This window comes from Semicossyphus pulcher, unplaced genomic scaffold (genome assembly GCF_022749685.1).
Source record: "Semicossyphus pulcher isolate SPU_LCO1_2020_fin unplaced genomic scaffold, fSemPul1.0.p SCAF_14, whole genome shotgun sequence".
In the NCBI taxonomy this organism is placed as follows: domain Eukaryota; kingdom Metazoa; phylum Chordata; class Actinopteri; order Labriformes; family Labridae; genus Semicossyphus; species Semicossyphus pulcher.
The window spans coordinates 19,280,870-19,303,696 of record NW_027211648.1 but is presented as its reverse complement, the minus strand read 5'-3'; the positions used below and the strand labels follow the sequence as shown (position 1 = coordinate 19,303,696).

At 39.8% G+C, this 22,827-nt stretch overlaps 3 protein-coding genes across 5 annotated transcripts in view; all 3 read left to right on the top strand.

Moving 5' to 3' along the window:
• Positions 1 to 7,509, top strand: part of dlgap2a (discs, large (Drosophila) homolog-associated protein 2a) — a 189,603-nt gene extending 182,094 nt beyond the window's left edge. The window contains exons 11-15 of the mRNA XM_069661762.1: positions 569 to 657; positions 813 to 1,252; positions 1,443 to 1,534; positions 6,857 to 7,021; positions 7,159 to 7,509. Of these exons, the coding sequence (XP_069517863.1) occupies positions 569 to 657; positions 813 to 1,252; positions 1,443 to 1,534; positions 6,857 to 7,021; positions 7,159 to 7,365 (993 nt within the window). The 3' untranslated portion in view covers positions 7,366 to 7,509. The remainder of the gene's footprint in view (positions 1 to 568; positions 658 to 812; positions 1,253 to 1,442; positions 1,535 to 6,856; positions 7,022 to 7,158) is intronic.
• Positions 7,510 to 15,474: 7,965 nt separating this feature from the next.
• Positions 15,475 to 19,460, top strand: cln8 (CLN8 transmembrane ER and ERGIC protein). Of its 2 annotated transcripts, none has more exons than XM_069661988.1 (3): positions 15,475 to 15,555; positions 16,058 to 16,695; positions 17,112 to 19,460. In XM_069661988.1, exons 2-3 carry the CDS (start codon positions 16,156 to 16,158, stop codon positions 17,436 to 17,438), a joined length of 867 nt encoding a protein of 288 aa, XP_069518089.1. In that variant the 5' UTR covers positions 15,475 to 15,555; positions 16,058 to 16,155; the 3' UTR covers positions 17,439 to 19,460. The 2 variants fall into 2 exon arrangements, with proteins under 2 accessions (XP_069518089.1, XP_069518088.1); XM_069661987.1 differs by having other exon boundaries at positions 15,481 to 15,560.
• Positions 19,461 to 20,142: 682 nt separating this feature from the next.
• The window catches only part of arhgef10 (Rho guanine nucleotide exchange factor (GEF) 10), a 65,127-nt gene continuing 62,442 nt past the window's right edge, over positions 20,143 to 22,827 (top strand). For both annotated transcript variants that reach the window (XM_069661488.1, XM_069661487.1), the window contains exon 1: positions 20,143 to 20,285. The gene's annotated coding sequence lies outside the window, so the exon portion shown is untranslated. The remainder of the gene's footprint in view (positions 20,286 to 22,827) is intronic.

The window sequence follows — 22,827 nt, the reverse complement described above, 5'->3', positions numbered from 1 at the left end:
CCCTTCCCATTTCACAGTCATTTGACCCATTGTTCATATTAAAAATATTATTAGCACCGCCTTGACCTAGCAGAGTCCTGCCTACAGGGTGAAAACGGTTTCATAATTGAAAATTATAGCACAACAAAATATTCCTTTCCTTCCCTCTTTTTAAGATTTGAGAATAACCACAGCACATACTATATGGCGCTCAGGTGATACTTAAGCCATTTTCAACACAGAAATAGGCCTATAGAAAGCCTATGAATATTGTATATGTTACGCACATTCCGCCAACCATGAACATTTCTAACTAAATTGACTTTATAAGGTATTATAAAGTGTGCAGCAAACAGCACAGCCTCATTCATTTGTTAAATTGATTTCCATAGAAACCTGAAAACCTCTGTAGGAAACCTCTTCAGTCTTGTTGCCTTTGCTGCCTCCATAAATCATACAATGTTTACTTTCTGACAGGCCAACCACAGTCAAGGCGCTCTGTCCAGTCCCAAACCAATAAACCCAGAAGCACCGGGGAATGTTCACATAATGAGAAGCACTTTTGGTTTGTTTCATTTCTTCACATTAGGTGGAGGCAGCCACGGACTCTGAGTCTGAAAGCAAAGGCTTGCGGGAGTACCACTCTGTTGGGATCCAGGTGGAGGACGACAAGAAAGGGTGAGATAATGATTGTGGGATTTTAAGCTCATTAGAAAACTCCAATCTTTGATATTTGCTCTTGCTATTATGAATAATAGTCCTATTGTTTTTTTACCATTATGCGGTCTGTGTTTAAATGTGTGTATGCACTCTTCCATGTCTCTCCACCTCAGACAGGGCAGGTTCAAACGCTCCAACAGTGTGACAGCAGCTGTCCAGGCTGACATGGAGTTGGAGGGCTTCCCTATCATGGAGGACAAAGGCCTGCAGTTTGGTGGAGGCTTCCAGCGCCACTCTGAGCCAAGCACGCCCACCCAGTATGGGGCCGTTCGAACAGTACGCACCCAGGGCCTCTTCAGTTACCGTGAGGATTACCGTACCCCCGCTGAGCCCCCCAGTCCCAGAGAGACCACCAGCGAGTCCACGTGGCAGCTGGAGCCCCCCTCTCCACGGGACAGCGTGGCCTCGCCGGGTGAGTCGGGCAGGGCGTCTCCCTCCCTGCGGAGGGATGGGAGCTGGTTCATGCAGCTTCTGCACACAGAGACGAAGAGGATGGAGGGGTGGTGTAAAGAGATGGAGGCAGAGGCTGAAGAGAATGACCTGACGGAGGAAAGTGAGTGTTATTGTGAAGGCTGATAAGATAATAATTTGTGTAAACATACTGAAACATGGATACTGTACTGGATGCACTGCACTCTACTGAATGTGCTGTCCTTTTTATACTGTGTGTGTGTATGTGTGTGTATGTGTGTGTATGTGTGTGTGTGTGTGTGTGTGTGTGTGTGTGTGTGTGTGTGTTTCAGTCCTGGGCAAAATCCGAAGTGCAGTGGGAAGTGCTCAGCTGCTCATGTCTCAGAAATTCCAGCAATTCTACTGGCTGTGTCAGCAAAACCTGGTAAGAAACCTATTGAAGAGAGGAAGAGTGTGTGTGTTTCTCTGTGTGTGTGTTCTTAGAATACTCTGAATTCATTTGTAATTCTGACAAAATGTTTTATTGTTCTTCATGCTAGCTACACTAGCTAAGCCCAGTTGTGGTCTGATCTGTCTGACACGTTGAGAGAATACATTTTTTGGTTTGTCGTTTATGATTTGCATGGCTGGTCATAGGCACAATGTCGCAGAGCCAACTAGGGCTGGGTATCGATAAGGATTTCTCAATTCGATTCAATTCTGATTCACAAGTTCCTGATTCGATTCAATTTCCCATCCGATTCAATATCGAGTTGGTTAGGGGTATTTTGCAATATCAATGCACCTCTAACCTGGTGCATTATCAAAATGTGTAATGTTTACAACGAGAATTGACCCCAAAGAAGTTACACCATGTACTTTTGATTTAACATGACAAACACACAACAGTCAACACAATATTAACAATTTTATGAATTAAACAGTTTATTAACTTTTTTCCAGTTTCATATTTAGTCTGTACATCTAGCTCATGGTTTTGATTAAACAAACGGGTGTGCGAGATTTTGCCATGAGATCTCATAGCGTGAAGAACAAAACCACATGAGAGTTATTGCCAAAGCCGACACTAACAGAGAGCAACATAAACATCATTGCAAAACTAACTTACATATTCATGGACGCACACACAATAAAAACAGTTGGGCATGTCTCCCTCACTGCCGTGTTTCGGGAGGATTTGCTGAGTTGTGCTGCATTCAGGGCCGCTCAGAAATGTGAATGATCAGACATGTTTTTACACATAATTTTCATTCAAAAGAGAATCGATTCGAATCGGAAAAATTGATTTTTTAAACTCAGCCCTCGTGCCAACCTCACCTATTTGGAGGTTTGAGCTAAAGTCCAGATTTTTTTCCTTCCCTTCATCTCCTTCTGAAGACAATTCATAGTTTAACTTTGCTGTAATGTTAATGAACAATAGTCAGAACCTGAAGCGGAATTATATATAATGTTTAATAAAGTTTCAGTGCTCTTATACTCTATATTAGCACTTACATAATGCTTCTTGTCTAATGAAATTACTTTTTTGGAAATAACGTTAATGTTGTATAAATTTAAATATTGTCAGGTTGTTTTTTATTTATGTCAATAACAACAAATACAAAATATTACTTCTATTTATAACACACATTGTTAACAATTAGTGAGAGTAAATCTTAATGTAGCTCTACATAATTTATGTAAGATGGACCATGAATGTTAAAGCATGCAACAAAAGGACCAAAAGTGGAAAGAAAGTAACCAGATGCCATTTTCATTATTCCATCCAATATGTTATCCGTTTTTCTCCATGTTGTCATGAATAAAACATTTCGCAGTCTTGGTACAAAAGTCAGATTTTGTTATTTTCACAGCAACACAGACAAACTCAGCAGTCAAGTCACATTTAGGTCAAATAGAGTTTTGTAACCAGTTTGTAGGCTCCAGATCACAATTGAAATAATGAGACTTCAGAGTTCAACTTGTTTTAAATGAATAAATCAGAAAACTTCACATCTGAATTTTAAGTGAGGGAAGCAAAATGGGTACGACGCAGCTGCAAAGTGAACAAACCATTAAAGCCCCAAAAACACTGGCTGTGCTGTGAAATTAACTTTAATCATTAGCAACAGTTCCACGCTCCTTTATGTGTCCTCACGACCTTTCTTCCCCAACCTTCAGCACACATTTAATGCTTTAACCGACACTAACAAACTGAATCAAATCTCCACGAATATCATTGATTGTTGAAGGGTACTACATTAAGAATCAATAGCTACCCCGCACGTTCGTATGTGACCTGAATGTTTTGAAAAGAGCAATACATGAGCGTGGATGGGTGTATTTTTAGCGATGCAGCCAAACCAAATATCCAGACACCAGCAGCTTTATTGCTCACCCAGAGCAGGAACACACATTGGGTCAGGGTTTTCTGCCTCATATTCTTGCACTGTTCACAACTCGTTTTATTGATCCGAGCCAAGTACCCAATATTTCAAATGAAGTTGGTGCAGAGTTATGAGAGATAGTGCTGCTGTCTTTTGCGATGTGCTGCAGAAATTGCTCATTCAGGGGGAGTGGGAGTTGTATGGGTATTAGTCACAAGCTTTGTCCCACTGAGAGATATTGTGCAAGTTTACTTAACAACTTTTACATTGAAAGAGGTTGCATCTCTTTCTCAACATGCCTAATACATGTGGGACTATATTATCTTCATATTTTGGCTTCATTTCATTCCACAAATTAGAAGCTTAAAAGGATGTGTTTTGACGGCCTGCTTCTCTCTCCCTCATGGATCGACTTTCACATTCCGTGATTCTAAAAAACGCTCTAAAAAGAGAGACAAACACTTCTCTGGGAGTAGCTCAGGATTAAAAACACACACACTAGCACAGCCAGGGCTTAAAACTCACTGACTCCTCCCAAATCTGGCAGCTCTGGAAATGTGAAGCCTTAAGACTTCTGAGACAGTTTGCTGAGCATCATCAGTTCAGGGGTCGGAATAAAGCTGATGAAGTGCTGAGGCGCTCCTTCAGTAATTACAGACAACGTAAAAGTGATCCATACAAAGCTTTCCTTACATGATGGACACAGTGATATCTGAAATATGGAGTAATTTAGATAAATCCTTTGGCTGTACAAAGGAGAATTATACTAATCTTATGATACTTAACAAATATCAAAGTAAAAGTTTGACTTTCTTTTAAAATATTATGCAAATTTTGAGAATTTGAGTCATGCTACTTCAGGTTTCAAAAATAAGCAAACAGTGAATTGTGGTTACTGTAAATGTAAATGTCAGAATCCCTGACATAGTTTTATATACTGATGCACATTTTGGTAAAAGTCACGATGATTTGTACTTAAGCTAAAAGATCAACTCTGCACTTAAACACTGGGGGGAAAAAAGCCAAAAAAAGATTATGTAATATCTCAGCCTGTAGTATAGAGAAGACCAGGTGCTGCCATCATAACTGTAAATCTTTTGAACCATCAGACAGCAGCACCCATCACCAGCCACCTAATCTAAATGTCACACAGTTTAAAGTGAGGGAATGTCTCGGGGGGTTATTGAGTCGACATGTCTGAATACAGATGTGTTACTGCAGTAGCTTTGCTATTTCTCGAATCTGGGATCCGACACAGCTTAAGTTGTTAATTCTGCAGTTTTGAGACAAATCAAAAAATAACGTGAAAGAGAAAGCTGATGAATAATATGTGCGACTGCTTTACTCAGGCTGCACGGTGGTGCAGTGGTTAGCGCTGTCACCTCACAGATAAAAGGTTACTAGTTCATATCCCAGTGGGCCTTTCTGTGAGGAGTTTGCATGTTCTGTCCGGTCTGTCGCTATGTGTCAGCCCTGTGATTGACTGGCGATCAGTCCAGAGTGTACCCTGCCTAACCACAACTCTAACCATAGCCCAATGACAGCTGGAATCGACTCCAGCTGCCCGTGTCATGAACAGGCGCTATAGATAATGGATGGATGCTTTCTCAAAATCAGCCATCGCAATCATGTGATTAGAAATGATACGCCACATACCTGGATCCAAATGAAACCATCATTGGTGCATTGGTGCATGCAGTTTTACAGTTAAATTAGTTACATTCAGGGCTGCACAGCGGTGCAGTGGTTAGCGCCGTTGCCTCGCAGCTAGAAGGTTTGTAGTTTGAATGCCAGTTTGGACAAAGTGGGCCTTTCTGTGTGGACTTTGCATGTTCTCTCTGTGCATGCGTGGGTTCTCCAGCTTCATCCCACAGTCCAAAGACATGCTCGTTAGGTTCACTGGTGACTCTAAATTGCCCGTAGGTGCGAGTGTGAGCTTGAAAGGTTGTCTGTTTCTAAGTGACAGCCCTGTAATTGACTGGGGATCAGTCCAGGGTGTACCCGGCCCCTCACCCAATGACAGCTGCAATCGGCTCCGGCAGAGTTTAATAAGTTAAATTTATAATGAAAACATTATATGGAAGAACAAAAAAAGTAGGTAGAAAGGAAGTGATTGGTGTAAATTTGACTCAGCCATTCACCGAGAACACATGAAGAGCTTTATAATGAATTGTGTCCTCAGTACTTCCTCAGGGTTCTAATCATCGGCACAAAACTGCACCTGCTCATACAGTCAACGTTGCCTCTTAAATGTCCATAGGCCAGACAGAGAGCAAACCCCTGACCTTGGTATTATCAGCACTAGGTTGAATAAAAGGTTGTGAATAAATTGAAGAGTGTGCAGAATAAGGAGCTCTTTAAATAATGAGACCATTGTTGAGGCTATCCGCTGTCTTTGACACAAGTGTTACACCATAGATCAGTGCAGTGAATGCTGCTACAAGAACCCCTTTCCAACTGAATATTTGCACTGGATTTTTGATGGATAAAACTGGAATTGAATTAAAGTCTCTAATGAACAAATATTAATAATATGCAAACACTTTCTTCGAGATCATTCCAGAAATAAACATTATTTTTTAAATATCCCAGCCCGGACGCAGTAAACAGAAAGCAAACATTAATTAATCTTGAGATATTAATGGATGTGATGTTTGTTTTAGAGAAAAACATGAATCATAGATCTTTGTCTTCTGCATAAATTTTAAATCTGCTGGGAGAAAGCTTTGAAAATGTGCAGACGGAGCCCACAGCTCAAATATTCAGGCCGTATCATCCTTGTACTTTGTTATATTTATACTGCCAAATTGAAGTTGAAGAATGAACATGTAGAGCATTGGTGCATAATTAATTTGAAAACCCCAAAACTACCAGAACCAGAAATATTTTAACATATACATTTATAATTACCTCTATATTCTTTCATTAATATAGTTTATTAATACGTTTTAGCACACAGCCTTAGACTGAATTAAAACTGGCAGCAACTGTGGGCCACTTTGTTAAGCCAATGAGGTCAATCTTTTAGGTACAGACTAGAGTGATGAGAAGCACTGACTCGACAAAGTTTATCATTTTTGAGATCATTTATGGAATAAAAGACAACTTTGTTCTTGTCACACGTTGTTATCACTCATTTAAACCAAAGTCCCCCAAACTGGTATTCAGGCCTGTTTTGGGTGTGATAAGGACATCTAGTGGATCTGAGCTGAAGTACAACAAGAAGTGTGGTCATGAATGTTCTCTGTGCATACACTGTGAATATAAAGTGTTTATAATCTCCACTTTAGACACTGAACTGAATGTGGTTTTAAACTTAATATAACCACTTACATTAACAATATGCTTGTAGTTACTCTTCTCTTCTGTGTTCCTCGTAGGACCCCAGTGCCATGCCGCGGCCCACCTCTCAGGACCTGGCTGGGTTCTGGGACCTGCTGCAGCTCTCCATCGACGACGTCACCGTGAAGTTTGACCAGCTGCAGCAGATCAAGAACAACAACTGGAGGGCCCTTGACAGCCCAGAGAAGAAGGTGACACTTTCAGTCCACTGAGACAGCATTAAGATATATCAGCATTTTTATTGCATGTATTTAGCAAAGTGATTCTAATAAAACCAAAAACCAACCGGCGAATCAAAGTCGTGCGAACACCTCTTAATTATTCTCTTATCTTCATGCAGCAACAAGCTCCCGTACCAAAGAAGACAATTCGACAGAAGAGCGTGATACAAAGGGAGAAATCCCTGGACCTCCCAGACAGGCACCGGCAGGAGGCCCGGCGGCGGCTAATGGCAGCCAAGCGGGCAGCTTCCTTCCGGCAGAACTCAGCCTCAGAGCGAGCAGACAGCATCGAGATCTATATTCCCGAGGCGCAGACTAGACTTTGAGAAGACAGGGTCGGGGGCCAACACGCCTCCTTGCACCCACGTTCTAACAACTTTAAAACTAGCCTTTTTTCTAGACTGCTACTCTCTCTACTCTTCCTTTATCCATCTGTTGTCTGATCTCGATAGCCATCCTCAGAGCCCATCGCCAAAACCCATTGGTCTGCAGGATGTGCCAAGCCTCCTCTCCCATTGCCCGAATAAGTGTTAGCAGAAATGTATGTCTGACATGGGTGGGCTGGGTTTCTCCTTGGTTTGCTGTTGATCCTGACACCCAGCCTACAAGCTTGTTCATCCAACGCCCTGGATGGGTGCGTCTGTAGTTTTTCCGCATTTGCAAAGTGCCATTTAAAAAGTGCAGCTTTGAAAACCTACCAGCAACCAGGCCTTTGAGCTAATAAAAAGAGTAAATGAGAGAAATTATATTTATTTCAAGTTGTTCAAATATGGTCGAAGTAAGAAAACCCTTCAGTATTTTTCAATGATTTAAGGTTAAACTATGACTTTTTTTGTCTTTTGGGGGGGTAAATATCACTTACTGGCTTAATATCACAAAATTGTTGTAAGTTAAAATCTTTTAAAAGTGCCAATGCTTGAAATACCTCAACTATGTGCATGTGGCACTGATCACCCATTAAAGGTTATTCAGGCAGCCCTTATAAGCTCTGGACTGGTCAGTGTTGAGAAATGCAGCTTTCTATCCAATCTGGTTGTAGTCAAACATTTTTCTCGGTCTGGATTGGTGGAAGAATGACATCTGTCAGCTCATCAACATGCACATTTCCTATATATCTCATGTTCCTGTTGCCAACTTTCACATAATGACATTTACTTGAAGCTGAAAACATGCAAGTCTTGTGCCAACATTTACATTATGTCAATGCAGTAGAAAAAACTATGAAGGTTTGCGTAACTCCTTAGATCAAATGTGTAGACAAATGCACTTATGCACTTATTACAATTCTCTCTATTTCCAAGGGAAATGTACATAACCAAGTTCACAATAGTACTGTTGTATTTTTGAATTGTGAGCAGGAAGAATATTCATAGTATATATTTATTTTCCCTCATGTCCACTCCTTGCCTGCCCTCTCTATTGCTTTCGACAAATCTAGATTTGTTGCATACATACTGTGGCTCCATCACACACACCTAAAACCATACTGCTGTGTTTTCCTCTAACATACTTCTCTCAGGCCCTCTAAAGTAGCGCCCTAAGCCACTGTTAATGAGGAGAGATGGAAAAACTGCCAAAACATAAACAGAATATCTGCATAGTAGTTTCTTTAACCCCCCAAATTATTATTTTTTTTCATATTTCCTGAAAAGTTCTGTGTTGTGGAAAGTCTCCTGAAGCAGTTTCATAACAGCGCTCGTTCCCTCAAGGAGAGCTGATAATAATGAAACAAAACTGGGGCAAAGTTATCCCAGAGAGATGCAAGCAGGAAGTCCCAAATAACTAGATTTTTTGGTATTCTCCTGTACAAGGAAATACACGAGAAACAGGATGTGAACTCTCTGTGGTTAGGCAGTCATAACAGAGTTAGCTATATGGTTTTATTTGCCTTCGATACTACAGTGTTGAGATGTAGCAACTGTGCTAGCTTTTGAGGACGTCAAACTTAGCCTACTTCCTGTGTGACTCACTGTAATTCTTTAACACAACATAGAGATTTCCACATTACTAAAATAACAAAGTCTACTGTCAGCAAGCTGTAACTCTTACAGCTACCTCAGTGGTTCACAAATTTGGGTCACATTTGGGCGAGAAAGAATTACCTAGCTAACTGTACCAACTGACAGAACAACGATAGCTTGCTAACATATGACCTGTTTAGATTGAGGAGTAAAGAGTGTTTTGAGGTTTACATGACATATCTGATCTCAAACTTGATTCAAAAAATAATTTAAATAATGATTTAAACAGCAAAGGTTTTAAATGACATTTACTGACAATAAAACCACACACTTTAAATTGGTGACAAAATGTCTAAGTTATGCTAGCATAACCAGATATTTCTGTGACACACATCATTTAGATGCTAACTATCTAAGACATTTTTAAGTTTTAGTGGTGCAACCAGATTCAGCAAATCATTAGTTTGAATCTAGCCAGTTTAAGCACTAAGAAAGGATTTTACACTGAAACTTAGTGATGGATTTATGAAAAGCTGGATGTATGAAGAAAATTATGTGGCTCATTAGCTCATCTAGAGCTAAAATTTTGCTACTCTTTGTTATAAACTTTGGTTCGAGTAACTTGAACATTAGTCCTCATTATATTGTCATTGCTGTATTTAAATCACTGGCCTAAAGACTGAAGACTATCTGTTAAAAGTAAGGATAATCAACCAACTATAGGGTGCTGCTTTTTATTAAGTAAATACAGAACTAGACAAACAATCAATGCAACAAAATGTGCCATCAGGTGTCTTTGGTTGAGTGATTGTGCCAGTGTGCATTATGGGTAGGACCATAGAGATTTATCATACAGTAGGAACAATAACTGTTAGATTTGGATCTTTTCTGTTAGTATGTGTATTTTTTTTACGTGTGTGTTGGATCTTGTTTTTGTAGCACAGTGCTGACATATTCAGAAAACAGAGGGTGTATCTGGGGTCAGTATGACTTGATTTCTCTATTACTACCCAACTGTGGCCTGACCTGAATCTCTCTCTAACACACACAGATACATATTGTCCTTTTATCGTCAGCACAAACTTATTTAAGATACCATATCATTGCAAAGATGTACTTTTTAAATTATATTTTCCATAAAATACAATCCAAAATATTTAACCATATGCATCTTTGGTAAATGTACAATCTTAGCCCAAAATGACTCCCAGTATGGATGTGTTAAACCAACCTTTCACTGTTTCAGAGAACACCAGACAATGGTGAGTTGTCGGATTCTTGTAGCAGACAGCATATTTCAGAGAGCTAGTAGTTTATTCAGTCTAACAAACCACCAAAGACAGTGTTTCAAACATGCAGTGCAATACTTAAAATACATATTTGGGAGAGTGAGATTATTCATTTAAAAAAAAAACTCACCCATCTATAATGCTGCTTTTTTTTCATTACAGAGGCAGGGACATGACAGTAGGTTTCTGGAAAGTGTCTGGGTGCCTGATGCCAGGCAGTTGGCAGAGCGGAGACGTTTTCCTGCTGTTGCCACAGTGGCAGGCAGACAGGGAGAGAAACAGACCCGGCCTGACATATGCTGGCTTAGAGGAGACGAGAGCTCCGCACTGAGCCCCAAACTGTTCGTGTTGTCTGCAGTTGTGTAGCTGGGAGGCTGTTCTTGTGAGGATCGCTCGGTGCTGTGCTGGTTTTTTCTTTTTTTTCAGCCTGCCTTTGACTAAGCAAAGCAGCTTATGTAAGATTTGGGGTCCTTGGTGAGATCAAGCAAAGAGCCTCAGAGGCCCTTCAAAGCTTGTGTTGATAAATGTATTGCTGAAAAGTGGCCAAAATGTAGAACTTAAGCATCAGCACTACATAGTAGTGTCTCTGAAGGCTGTCATTGAAACAACAGAGGAATTTCTCTTATGCAAAATGAGAGCTGTGCAGAAAGTGAAGAGTATCCACCACCATAGAGCAGTTTAAAGCACACCTCTTGCTTCTTCATGAGGCTTTCATATGATTGCAATGAGATTTTTTATATTTAAGGATATTTCAGATGTTAAGTGGAATCAAGAGTCAGCAGTGAGCGTGAGATGTTGAAAAGGATTTGTGCAGTTGAGACACAGACTTCAGTTAACTTTGAGCTTCAGTTCGAGGTAAGAATTTGCTTGCAGAAATCATCCATCTAGTTTTGAGAAAAAAAATATGACCTTGGCACCAAGACTCTCTGAGCCATTTTCTAAACTAAGAACTCTCTGCTGTTAAGGCTGGGTCAGTTTTGTCACCCACTGTCCAAAAAGAAATGAACAAACCATTAGGATCTCCTGTTACAAGGCGATCTTCTGTTTCCTTTTTTAAAACCTAATTCAGTTTGTGTTTTATGTTGGACCCCTTTGGTGGACTTCAATGGTGTGCTTGTGATACTATGAACATTGCAGGGTTCCCCACTTATCAAAAAGCCACTATGCCGATTATTCAGTTATAAAATTATGGTAATTTAACAGTTAGTCACCCACCAAACATTGTGCAAACCCTGAGGCATTAAAGTCGTGTCACATTAAATGTCATGAGGGCAGCAATTAAACTACAAGTGCCATCATTTTCGACTCATCCAGCACGTTAAAATCATTACCCCACACACAGGCACACATCATCCATCAAGTTCACATACTCATACCGCTCCTGCCATCGCCTCCATGTTCCCATTTCTGATATCCTTATATCTACATCTGTGGCCTCACTTCTGGTACTAATATCTGCTTTTAAATCCAGAACCCATGATGTGAAATATTTCAAGGGGACTTTTTCGTAACCGTGCCGTGGAAAGACAAACTGATACACTTCCTTGAAGTTGGAATGTGAAACCACTCTATAATTACTAGATACAATGAAAAAGGTAGTTGTTTAGCTAAAACTATTTTCATCTCTTGTATATCATATCTATAGTGAGGATGAATATAATGCCAAATATTCATTATTTGTAAAGAAATATATATAGATATATAAATATATAATATATGCGTCATTGAAACAAAACTATTTTCTGCATTTGCTCATGTTTTGTTGTCATTTTTACTTTGTTATGGTTGTTTTATAAGCTGATATGATGGCATGCGAAATACTGATTCTGAATGTAGGCTTATTTATTTGTTTTTTCTTTAAGAATTATGGCACTGTCCGACTGATATGTTATGTATTTATTTAAGTCGATCCCATATGCATATTTCAGTGTGTTATTTCACTGTAAGTTATTGTATCATCGGGTCAACAACATTTCCCATCATTCTTTCCTAGCTGAGCTATTGAAAGATTTTGCCTCTTTGAGTAGTTTATTCATTGCTAAGGTCATCCGGTGTAAATAATTCTGCAATTAAATTTTTTGGAGAAAAAGTTTGGAAAAGGTTTGTCTGTGTGGTCGCTGTTCACTCTGATCCAGCTATAAACATAGTAATGCACTCTCACTACTGAGATTGTAAAAGCTCTCTATAAAATGTTGTGAATTTCAACACAACCCCCTAAAGATTTTATTTCATATAGTGTCAGACACCGAACTGTATTTTACAGCTACTCAGTGCGTGTCCTAATAACGTCAGTATTCCCGGCGGTTGTATTTCAGCTCACAGAAGAAAACATCAATGTCTGTTTTTGACATTTCAAGCATTTTATATCTTCATGCAGGCTGCTAACTAAAATAGCAATGAGATAAGGATAAAGGGCAGCTCTGAATCATCTGTCACAGTTGATCTTTTACTGTTTTTGGTCAAGTGAGTAATTAGTCACCAGCGATTTGGCATTTATATCCTATATAGAATATTACATAGTATACCTAACATTCATGACTTTGTTTTCCATAGAGCCCCGAAAAAATATCCATCTGACATCACTAACCTTTGACTTTGAATTTACAAAAATGTCAAAATATTAACATCAACAGATCCTCCAAATCAAAAATGATATCATTCAAAGACATTTGATTAGGATGAAGGGACACTACAGTGATTAAATGTGACAGTATTTGCCTTAGAGGAATTCTTAAAGGGGCAATGCATGTACAAATTGTTTAATATCAAAATGTGTTGTATTAGAAAGTTAGCTGTGAACAAACTTTGGTAATATTTATCATGATGATAACAGGTAAGATCAGCAAACATGCTATTCTCATTTTAATCTGATTTAGGCCTATTATAAAACAACAGTAGTGCACCAAATACCGGTTTAAGAATGACCTCTGCAGGTTGTAAGGGGTGTTTGCAAGAATGGGATGATTGCTACAGTGTCTTAGGACTGTACTTCATCCATCCATTATCTATATCGCTGTTCAGGGTCACGGGGGGCTGGGGCCTATCACAGCTGTCATAGGGCGAGAAGCAGGGTACACTTTGGGCTGATCGCCAGTCAATCACAGGGCTGACTCATAGAGACAGGCAACCTATCACGCACACGTTTACGCCAACGGGAATTTTAGAGTCATAACGTTTTATGAATTTATATAAAACCCCCAAATGATTTTTCACCAAACTGCATTTTACTGCTATTCAAAGCTTGTTCTTATAACGTCAGCATTCCCTGTGGTAGTACTTTAGCTCACAGACAGAAACATCAATGAATGTATTCAACTGTTTTTGACATTTCATGCATAGAGTCATCAGTTTACCTAACGAGCATGTCTTTGGACTGTGGGGGGAAGCCGGAGTACCCGGAGGCAACCCATGCATGAACGGGGAGAGCATGCAAACGCCACACAGAAATGCCACCTAAGTCCCAACAAGGATTCGAACCAGGAGCCGTCTAGCTGTGAGGCGACAGCACTAACAACTGTACCACTGTAGTGTCTGACTGTACTTAAAACTTTAACTAATCCAAACTTCCAAATCCCCAGTCTTAAAGATCCTGCATGCATGTATTTTCAATAATTCTTGCTGATTAGATCTCGGGCAGGTTTAGGAGGCCATCCTGGGAATTGCATAAGGTCACCTAACACCTAATAAGTATTTTTAAAAAGTGAAGTTTGTAGAAGAGGGTATCTGTGCACCCAGAAGTTGAATTAATGCAATGTTTTGACCTACAAAATCCTTGCAGGGGAACAAAACAGCCATGATTTTTCCCGCCCTACAAAGTGGAAAGTCAGGAAGGTGTCAAGGTTTTAAAGGTAGGATGGATCTTTTTTCTTTCTATTATACACATAATTGTTTTAATGTTCTTGTACTTTATGTGTTAATTTTTGTTGATCTTATAATTAAAAGAAAAATCAGCAATTTAACTTCCAGCTCACCTCATTTAAAAACTTTACAGGACTCAGTTTAAACCCCACTCTCTTAAACAATGGCATGTATACAGGGCAAGATCACCCCCTGCTGGACTAATAAAAAAATACAGGTTAATTTAACAGATGTTGGATTTCTCTGTATATCTGTCTTCCTTTATAACCAAAGAAGGATTTAATCCAGATTTAATTTGACTTAAATGTTTGATCTGATGCAAAACTGTGATTATTATTGCAATATTTTCCTCGGACGAGATCATCTAAGGAAGCTGTTCGCTCGCCGTCTTTTCCCTTTTCGTCCAAATTCCCTTATTGTCGGGCCTTTGTAGAGTACTGATAAATATACAACTCCTTGAAACTCTAAGAAATATGTTGTAGTAGACTAAATAGCTGGTCCTCCTGCTTTCATCTTTTTTATTGGAAAGCAAAAATAACAAAAATTCTTGCTTCTAATTACTCATTGATGAGAATACATGTAACATACTCGCACCAGTGTATTACCTCCTGCAGCCTATACTTTTTCATATAGTGTGTGGAGTGGTTGCAAAGCTAAGATTGTGCATCAAGTAAAAATAAAGCACTGTCACATCTTAACAAGAAGGCCCTGGCCCACTTCTTTTGTGTTTGGAGTCTACAGGAAGCCTTTGTGTTTCTGTGGTTTTCCAGCTGTAATGTAGTAATCTGTGGCTATCAGTCTGTGTGAATGTGTGTTATCACTATCCAGTGAAGGATGCAACTAGCTTATGGCTCAGTCCGTGCAAGGGTAAGCTGCATTGTCTCCTGCAACCCTGCTTATATGCCAATACACAATTTGAACCACTTGCACTCACAGGTTTTTTTTTACAATGTAACCACATATATATTTTTTAATCATTATCCCCTTCATATCTGTGCAGACTTGCCTTCAATTTTTCTTTTTGTAATGTATTATAAAAAGTATAAATAATCACGTTTCTGTATGCACATAAAAAATAAGGACAGTTAAAAATAAATAACATTTAACCATATATTATCCTTATACCGTACATATTTACTCTTGTATACATTTGTAAGATATGTCTCTATGACAGAAAAAGAAAAACCAAACTTAATGCATATAACCAACGATCTAGGAAACAGCCAATAGGACTTGGTGCTACTACAGCGCTACAGCGGCTTTGACCAATGGGTTGTTCGGAAGTTTAAAGTGGGCGTTACTTCCTGTTTGGAGGTCATATGACCAAATTGAAGTCGTATGATGTGAGTTTTCCTATTGTAACCTGCACCAACGACAACGGGATACCGAGTACTGAAGAGAAGCTGGAGTACGGTATGTATGAAATTGATGTTAGGTAGTTTGTGGAGAGTAATAGTCACTGCGTTGGACTCCTTGGTATTTTGTTTTGCGTGATTCGGCTCCACCTTTGGTCGTCGAGGTTGTTTTTTTCGTGCTAACTTAAGGATACAGCACGGTGACTTGGTTGAATTTGGAACTGGACTCTCACTGAACATTCTTTTTTTTTTTGTATAAATATAACAGATTGACTTGTATAAAACGATAGTGTCTACTCGGTCTCAAATTGGTATGATCGTTTTACTGAGTTACAAACTAATGGAAAGTTGGTTCAAAACCGTCTGAGGTCCAGAATGACGGTTCGTTATATAGCTACACGTTGAAAAAGAAGTCGATTTTATATTAAGTTACACGTGTAACCGAATGCTTATGGACCTTGTTCTGTTTGTTCATTGACAGTAGTGTATTTTATTTTTATTAAGTAGATTATATGCTGTCTGTCTTTTCTTCAGCTGCTTTCATCTGTTTTATAGGTGTGACCCTCACCATGCATCCAGCAGTCCCACTTTAAAACCCCACATGCAGCTGAGCCTCCCCTCAGCCTGAGCTCTGGTATCCTCACTCAAGGACCATGGATCCTGCCCAGCAGGCCAGCCCGCTTCCCCTGCCCAGTGCAGAATACTTCTCATGGGACTACCGTCTCCAGCTTTTGTGCCTGGGCTTTGCCTTCTATGCAGCCATATTCCTGCTCTCCCACCTGCTGTCTGTGGTTGTGTCCGGCACCTACAACTCCCTGATAGCTAAGGAGAAAGTTTTCTGGAACCTCGCAGCAACTCGGGCAGTATTTGGCATCCAGAGTACTGTAGCAGGTCTCCGGGCTCTGACCGAGGAGTCAGCGTTAAGCAGAGACAGAGTGCTGGGACAAGAAGACTGGTCATGGTTCAATATCCTCACGGCTACAGGTTTTTTTATGTTTGAGAATGTAGCACTTCACACCTCCAGCGTAGTATTTCGGTCATTTGACCTCCCACTGGCGACACACCATTTCTTCGCCCTGTCAGGATATGCAGGAGCAGTGGTGTGGGACTCACTGGGACACTACCTGCCCATGGTTACGCTGCTGCTGGAAATGAGCACGCCATTTACATGTATATCCTGGATGTTACTGAAGGTAGGGGGCTTAAAGGTTCCATATTTAAGGAGTAATTGCACTTTGTCAATGTATTGGTTGGTATGTGTAGTTATTTAATTATTTAATTAAGTTCCAAGGGCTCGATTTGCATCTGATACTGCTGGTTGATCACGTTTTTCTTACAGATTCTTTAAATAACTACACGTGCCACCAGGTTTCATTTCTCTCATGTCTTGTGGTCCTAATTATTGTAAACAGTTCTTAGAAAGGGGAAGTTCTACAAACAGATGTCTCAGTCAGTACCTCAACTTTCTCTGTTCCCCCTACTCACAGATTTGACTTGATTGCTCATTAGTTACAAAGATATAAAATTAATACTCTGAAAGAAAAAGAAAGAAAATCATGTCCCAACCCAGGAATAATTTTCTCTCAATCTTTCCCCCCCCCCCTGACAGGCTGGCTGGGCCAGCACCCTGTTCTGGAAAGCCAACCAGTGGGTGATGATCCATACGTTCCACTGTCGCATGGTGCTCACCTACTACATGTGGTGGGTAACTGTCACCCACTGGAGAGAGCTCAGCACCCACGTGGCCCTGCCCCAACTCCTGCTCTTCTTCACTGGTCTCGGTCTGCTCACATTTATCATTAACCCCATCTGGACGCATAAGAAGACCATGCAGCTGCTCAATCCTGTGGACTGGAACTTTGGCAATAAGCCTGCACCGGTAAGCGGCGCTACAGAGGGTCAGTCTGAGGCTTCTGTCAAACCCCACGCCAGCTGAGGGATACCAAAAAGGTCTTTCCTATCTGAATGATACCAAATTTGTTGATCTTTTATTCCTTTTGAATGGATGTTTGACGTGACTTTTAGAGTGATGATACTAAGATTTTTTGTTTTGTTTTTATACATTGGAACTATGAGTCTGTTTCGTTACAAGGGAACTGTGTTTAAAAATGCCACTAGAGGCTAACCCTGGCTGTCTGGTACTGTTTTGATGACGTTTCATACATTGTCTTCCCTAAGGATTTACACCAGAGTGGTTTTCATATTAGTTTGTTTTTTGGGAAAGTAAATAAATTCTCCACTAGGTTAGCACAGATTTTAAAACGTAGGTGTGGTTGTGTGGAGCAGTGGAATTTGGTCTTTCTTGTTTTCATCACCTTCAGGGCACTGTGTTCACCATTTACAACGTATCCACTTTACCAGTCACATTATAGGTTATTTCTTCACAACGGGTAAAAATACACAAGAGAATACTTCCTGCTAAAGCCGTTCAGAAACAGAAATTTAAGTTAAGTTAAAACTTTAATAAGTTAAAACCCCTTTTATCACACAACACAAATAATGTAAAATAACTGTACATCTTCAGTATTAAATTATTCACATCCTGTAATGCTTGAGGAGGCTTTGCTCCATAAACAGTATATTTATGTGTACCCACAGCCTCTTGTTGTCAGTTGATATTGACAGTCCAGTTTATTTATCAGATAAAACAAACCTAGTCACATCACATGTAGTAAACCAGAGAGGTTTTTTTAAATCTCAAAATGTAATCAATTTACTCATTAGACGAGTCACATCAACACCTTTATTACACATGGCTCCATTCCTGCTTTTACACCAGACACAGTCCTTCAGCACTGATTGGGTAAAGAATGAGGTTCTAAAGGTAATCATTGAAGGGATTAGATATTTAGTGGACAGTTAGATCAGTCTATTTACATTGAGTCACACTGGTTGTTTTTGAACTGTGAATCCTCTTTCAGTGGAGAGAAAAAAATATTTAACGTGGTCATGGAAGAAAAAAAAGAAGGCCTTTAACAGAATCTTCTTTGTTGGTGGACAAAAGCTCAGGACCGGTCCACTCCACAAAGGCTCTTTTGTTTAACATGGAGATGTCATGTTGCGAAACTGAAGCAGTATTGATACAGAATAACCACAGCAGTTTGATCGTGAGACTTCTTTGGTGTTTTGAGTCAAAGTAGATGTTTATTTCTACTTTGGCCACATCAAAGTATCTGTAATGCTTTTGCGTTTCACACCATGGTCTCATTGTACTGGAAATCTTGTTCTTGTGTGTTTTGCTTGTCTGTTGTCATATACCTGGTCGACAGCATTTTTGTTCAGTTGTCACTCTGATAAACTGTCTTCTGATTCTCCATGTTTTTGCTGTAACAGAAAAGCTTCTGTGGCTTATATGTAATTATTAAGTTAGTTGAATTTTTGTACCTTAGAATTTGCTTAGAGCTATCAAGCACAGTATAAATCAGTCCCCTGCAGTGGTTAATAAACAGTTAGACATGTGACTTTTCATTGCCTGGTGTTCCTCACGAGAATTATCTGTGTAACTTCTAGAAACATGGGCTGTTCTATGAACATGTCTTGTTTTACTTCACCTGCTTCATAAATCACTGCAATAACTGAAATGAAGGTACACTTTGTTTCCTTTTAGTAAATGGCTTTGTACATTTGTGTGCATCATACAGACCCCATGACTGAATTCACACAAAGAAATGTATTTATGACATTTGAAAACACATCAATTTTTATTGGGGAAAAAACGTTTTTTCTAACTGTAAATTTGCCCTCACTTTAACATTATTACCAAATTATAGTATCAGATACTGTTTGATTTTCACTCTGCATTTATTTTCTTATGACAGTTTAGAACCAATGTTTTGAACTAACATTATGTGTGAGGTAGAGGCTGTAACAATGAGTGCCATATGTCGTAACATTCAACATCCTGTTGAACATGTGTTGGAAAATGCAATAATTTGATTTAACAAAATAAATAGTTTTCTCCCACCCAAATGCAATAGTATGTCCCTTGTATTTGTTATTAGATTACATTTGTTAAGGCTGTAAAAAGGCGCATCTGCCTGTAGGTGGCAGAAAAGGAGCAACTATCACTGAAAGTTACAGTGATAAACTTTTATTTTGAGTGGATTTTGGCGGCCCCTGTGGACAAAGTGGTACGTCTTTTCTGTGCTGATCCTGTCCTGAACATGTGTTAGTAGTACTCTCTAAACAAAAATCTCCCCCTGCTTCTTTTTAACTGTCGTATCACTCATATCAATCACTTTTAATCTTTGAGTGAAAATGTAAACAAAGGCACTTCCGGTCTGCGTGCTGAAATCAAATGTCCCAGAATCAGACTACACTTTTACTTTAAGTTAAGACGCTTAATAATAAAGCATTTCTGTTTTCTCACTGACAAGGCACTTTACACAATTTGACCAAACATAAATCCAACATCATCTCCGGACAGCTGTTTCCAGGGGAGCCACCTCACATGTGACGTGGGCAGTTTGGAGCCGCTGTGTCCTACCCGAGCCGATCCTGCAGGAGAAGACGTCGGAAGCATGATTGATGTTGTTTGCAGCCAATCACAGCATGCCCAAGTGGACTCTTCGGCCAATCAGCTTTTTTGAGGAGGTAAAGGGTTTTCATGGATGGAGTAAGCCTGCATCGAGCAGGGTGAAGTTAAAAGAAGGACTCTGGGCGAAAACTGGATTTGTTTTGATGTTTTTTAAGTTTTTAGAAGTCTAAACTGTATGACGTTTAACACTTGCACGGTGTTATTGCGAAAGGTTACGGCAATTTGTCTGGGAAAGGTCATAAAATGGTGAGTTGAGGACTTTTTTTTAAGTTTCTGACAAAGTTTTGAACATCCCCATCATATCGGTTTTGCTAACTGGTAGTACAGGTGAACAGTGGCGTTACGCTTAATATTTGAAAAATAGTCATGTGAAATGTTTCTACTGTGTGTTTCCGTTTTTATTTTTGTCCTATAGTACAGTGTATTGGGAGAAGTCTATAACGTGGCGCCTCAGCTAACTTGGAAAAGTTGCCAACACTGCTACAGTGCGATACGAAAGGGAGTCAGTATTGTTGTTCTAGCATGTATCTTAATTAATGCATCATAACAAAGGAGTAAATGGAATGTAAACTTGAAATGCGTTGGCTAAACTCATCATCTTACCTGGACAGTATACTACTGTTTATGTCCTCAGGCTTTGGTTTTGAGTGTCAAGCATAACCTCACACAACTCTACTGAACCCCCTGTTCCCCTTCAAGGATGCAATTGCAGGTGCAAGATAGCCTTTTGCTTTTATAATGACGATAAAAAACAATGGCTATACATAGAAACTATAAGAATGTCTGTGGACTAAAACGTATCTAATATAATAAGTTAAAGTGGATGTGTTCCTGAGTTTGCAGCATTAAGCCAAACCACAAATTCAAGAAGTCATGCATAGCATTCCTCTGTGAGAGCTCTGCACAGCTTCAGTCAACTGGAAGATCTGCCTAAACAGGTAGTTAAATCATTATTTAATTAAACTCTGTCTCTTTGTAGTTGCCCGTCTGCATAGAAAAAGGCAAGTGCTTTCAGAAATCTATTTAGATTTGCTATGGTTAGAGAAATGTTTTTAACACAATGGGGGGCCTTGATCATCTCTGTATTGTCTGGTGTTAAGCATGTCCAGTTCACTCGGCCTGCACATGTTTGAAATGGGACATTGAGAGGGGTCACACACACATACACAAAAATCTCATCTGGTCATTTGTTAAACAAATTAGCTTGGTAGCCTTGCTGCAAATACAGATGCTTAATGCCTCCCACTGTAATAACACCTAGAGAAGGCTGTCCAGGGAGCAGGGATCCTTGCTCTGATTTACTGCAGTTTCCTGATGTAAGCACTCATGTAAGTCATGTGTTACCTTTTCTCCAGCTCTTTTTAAAGTAGGTGTTTTTAGAAACCTCTGGGACGTAACTGTTGGTGTTTTGAGGAAAGTGGTTGGGCAATCAATGCTAAAGCTATTTGCTATGTCTGTTATGTAGGTGCTTAGGGAGACCATATTTTAGCATCTTATCAACGCTTTTGTTATTGGTGTGAAAATATGGACTAGAGCCAAACTGCATCACCCTCTCATTTTATTTTTATTCTCTGTGAACACAGATGTAGCTCTGTGGATAAATGCCAGGAATTGCTAATTGCTAAAGTAATTGTGACCAAGCAGGAACTCTAATTTGCCAGTAGTGGCTCCTGGAAGTCCCTTCAGTTTACCATGACTAAGCTTGGACTGTCAGAGTACGCAGTGGTTGAGCAGAGGAGCATACCAGACATTTTTAAAAAGGCAGTTTTGGATTTTCTGTCCACCCACCACAACCCCACCAAAGATCCTCTGAAATAAAACATGGATTAGCAGCTGCAACAGCTGGGAGAGAAAAGCCACTGCTCCTCTGCAGGTGGATGGGAGACATTGCGAACATACCACACACTTGTTTTGCAGTTGAGAACATGTGTCATATTGAGTATTTTTGTATCTGTAACCACACATTGTATACTGTTATTTCTATGGCATTTTTGCCCTTATTTGACGGTAGAGGGAAAGCAATACAGGAAATGAAGGAGGAGGGGTAGAGAGTGAGCTACAGAAGACAACTCTGTATAATGTCTCTTGGCAAGCTTGGGTAAAGTCAGGGGTCATCTTGGCTTCAGAAAGTGTCTCCACCCTTTGAAGTCGGAGCATCGAATGGTACTCTGATGATCAAGAGCGTTGTAGTTTGTCCGTCGTAATTTATTGCAATCTCACTGAGTTTCTCTATTCATATTGTAATGCGTTCAGAGCTGAAATCCAGCCAGTCAACAAAAGCTCTTTGAAGCAGCCGCTCATCCGCTGCTAATCACACACTAGATAGTGTTCTTCTGGTTACATGTTGGGCTCTTAGAGCTTTGCTGTGGCTCACTGGGAGGGTGGAGCACAGTGAGGAGTGACAGCCAAGGCTGCGGCTGCCTCTGTTTTCAAACGGACACCATGTTTCAAATATTTTACAGCCATTGCCTCTCATTTTGTCTCGTGACTCCCAAACCGTGAGGGCCCTGTCACTAGTTTGTGTCTTTTCCTAAAAAAGAAGGTAAGGCCAGTGTTAAGTAAAACTTAGGATTGTAATGTAAAAATGACTGTTCTTATAGTAGGATTTTATTAAGGGTAAGAAGTGGTACTATAATTTTGCAGTTGTAAGCTACAGTGATAGCTTAGCATTCACCACATTCATAGCTTGTTGCTGAACCCAGACGTCCCCTCGCGTGTCCAATAGATCACACCTCTCACAGCAAATGAAAACACTGCAGCCCTGCAGGCCTGATTATTGAAGTGTAAT

Excerpts from the sequence above, each read along its gene's own strand:
- cln8 (XM_069661988.1), top strand. The coding sequence starts at position 16,156 with ATGGATCCTGCCCAGCAGGCCAGCCCGCTTCCCCTGCCCAGTGCAGAA. Across the intron at positions 16,696-17,111 it reads TATCCTGGATGTTACTGAAG|GCTGGCTGGGCCAGCACCCT; the intron begins GTAGGGGGCTTA and ends CCCCCCTGACAG.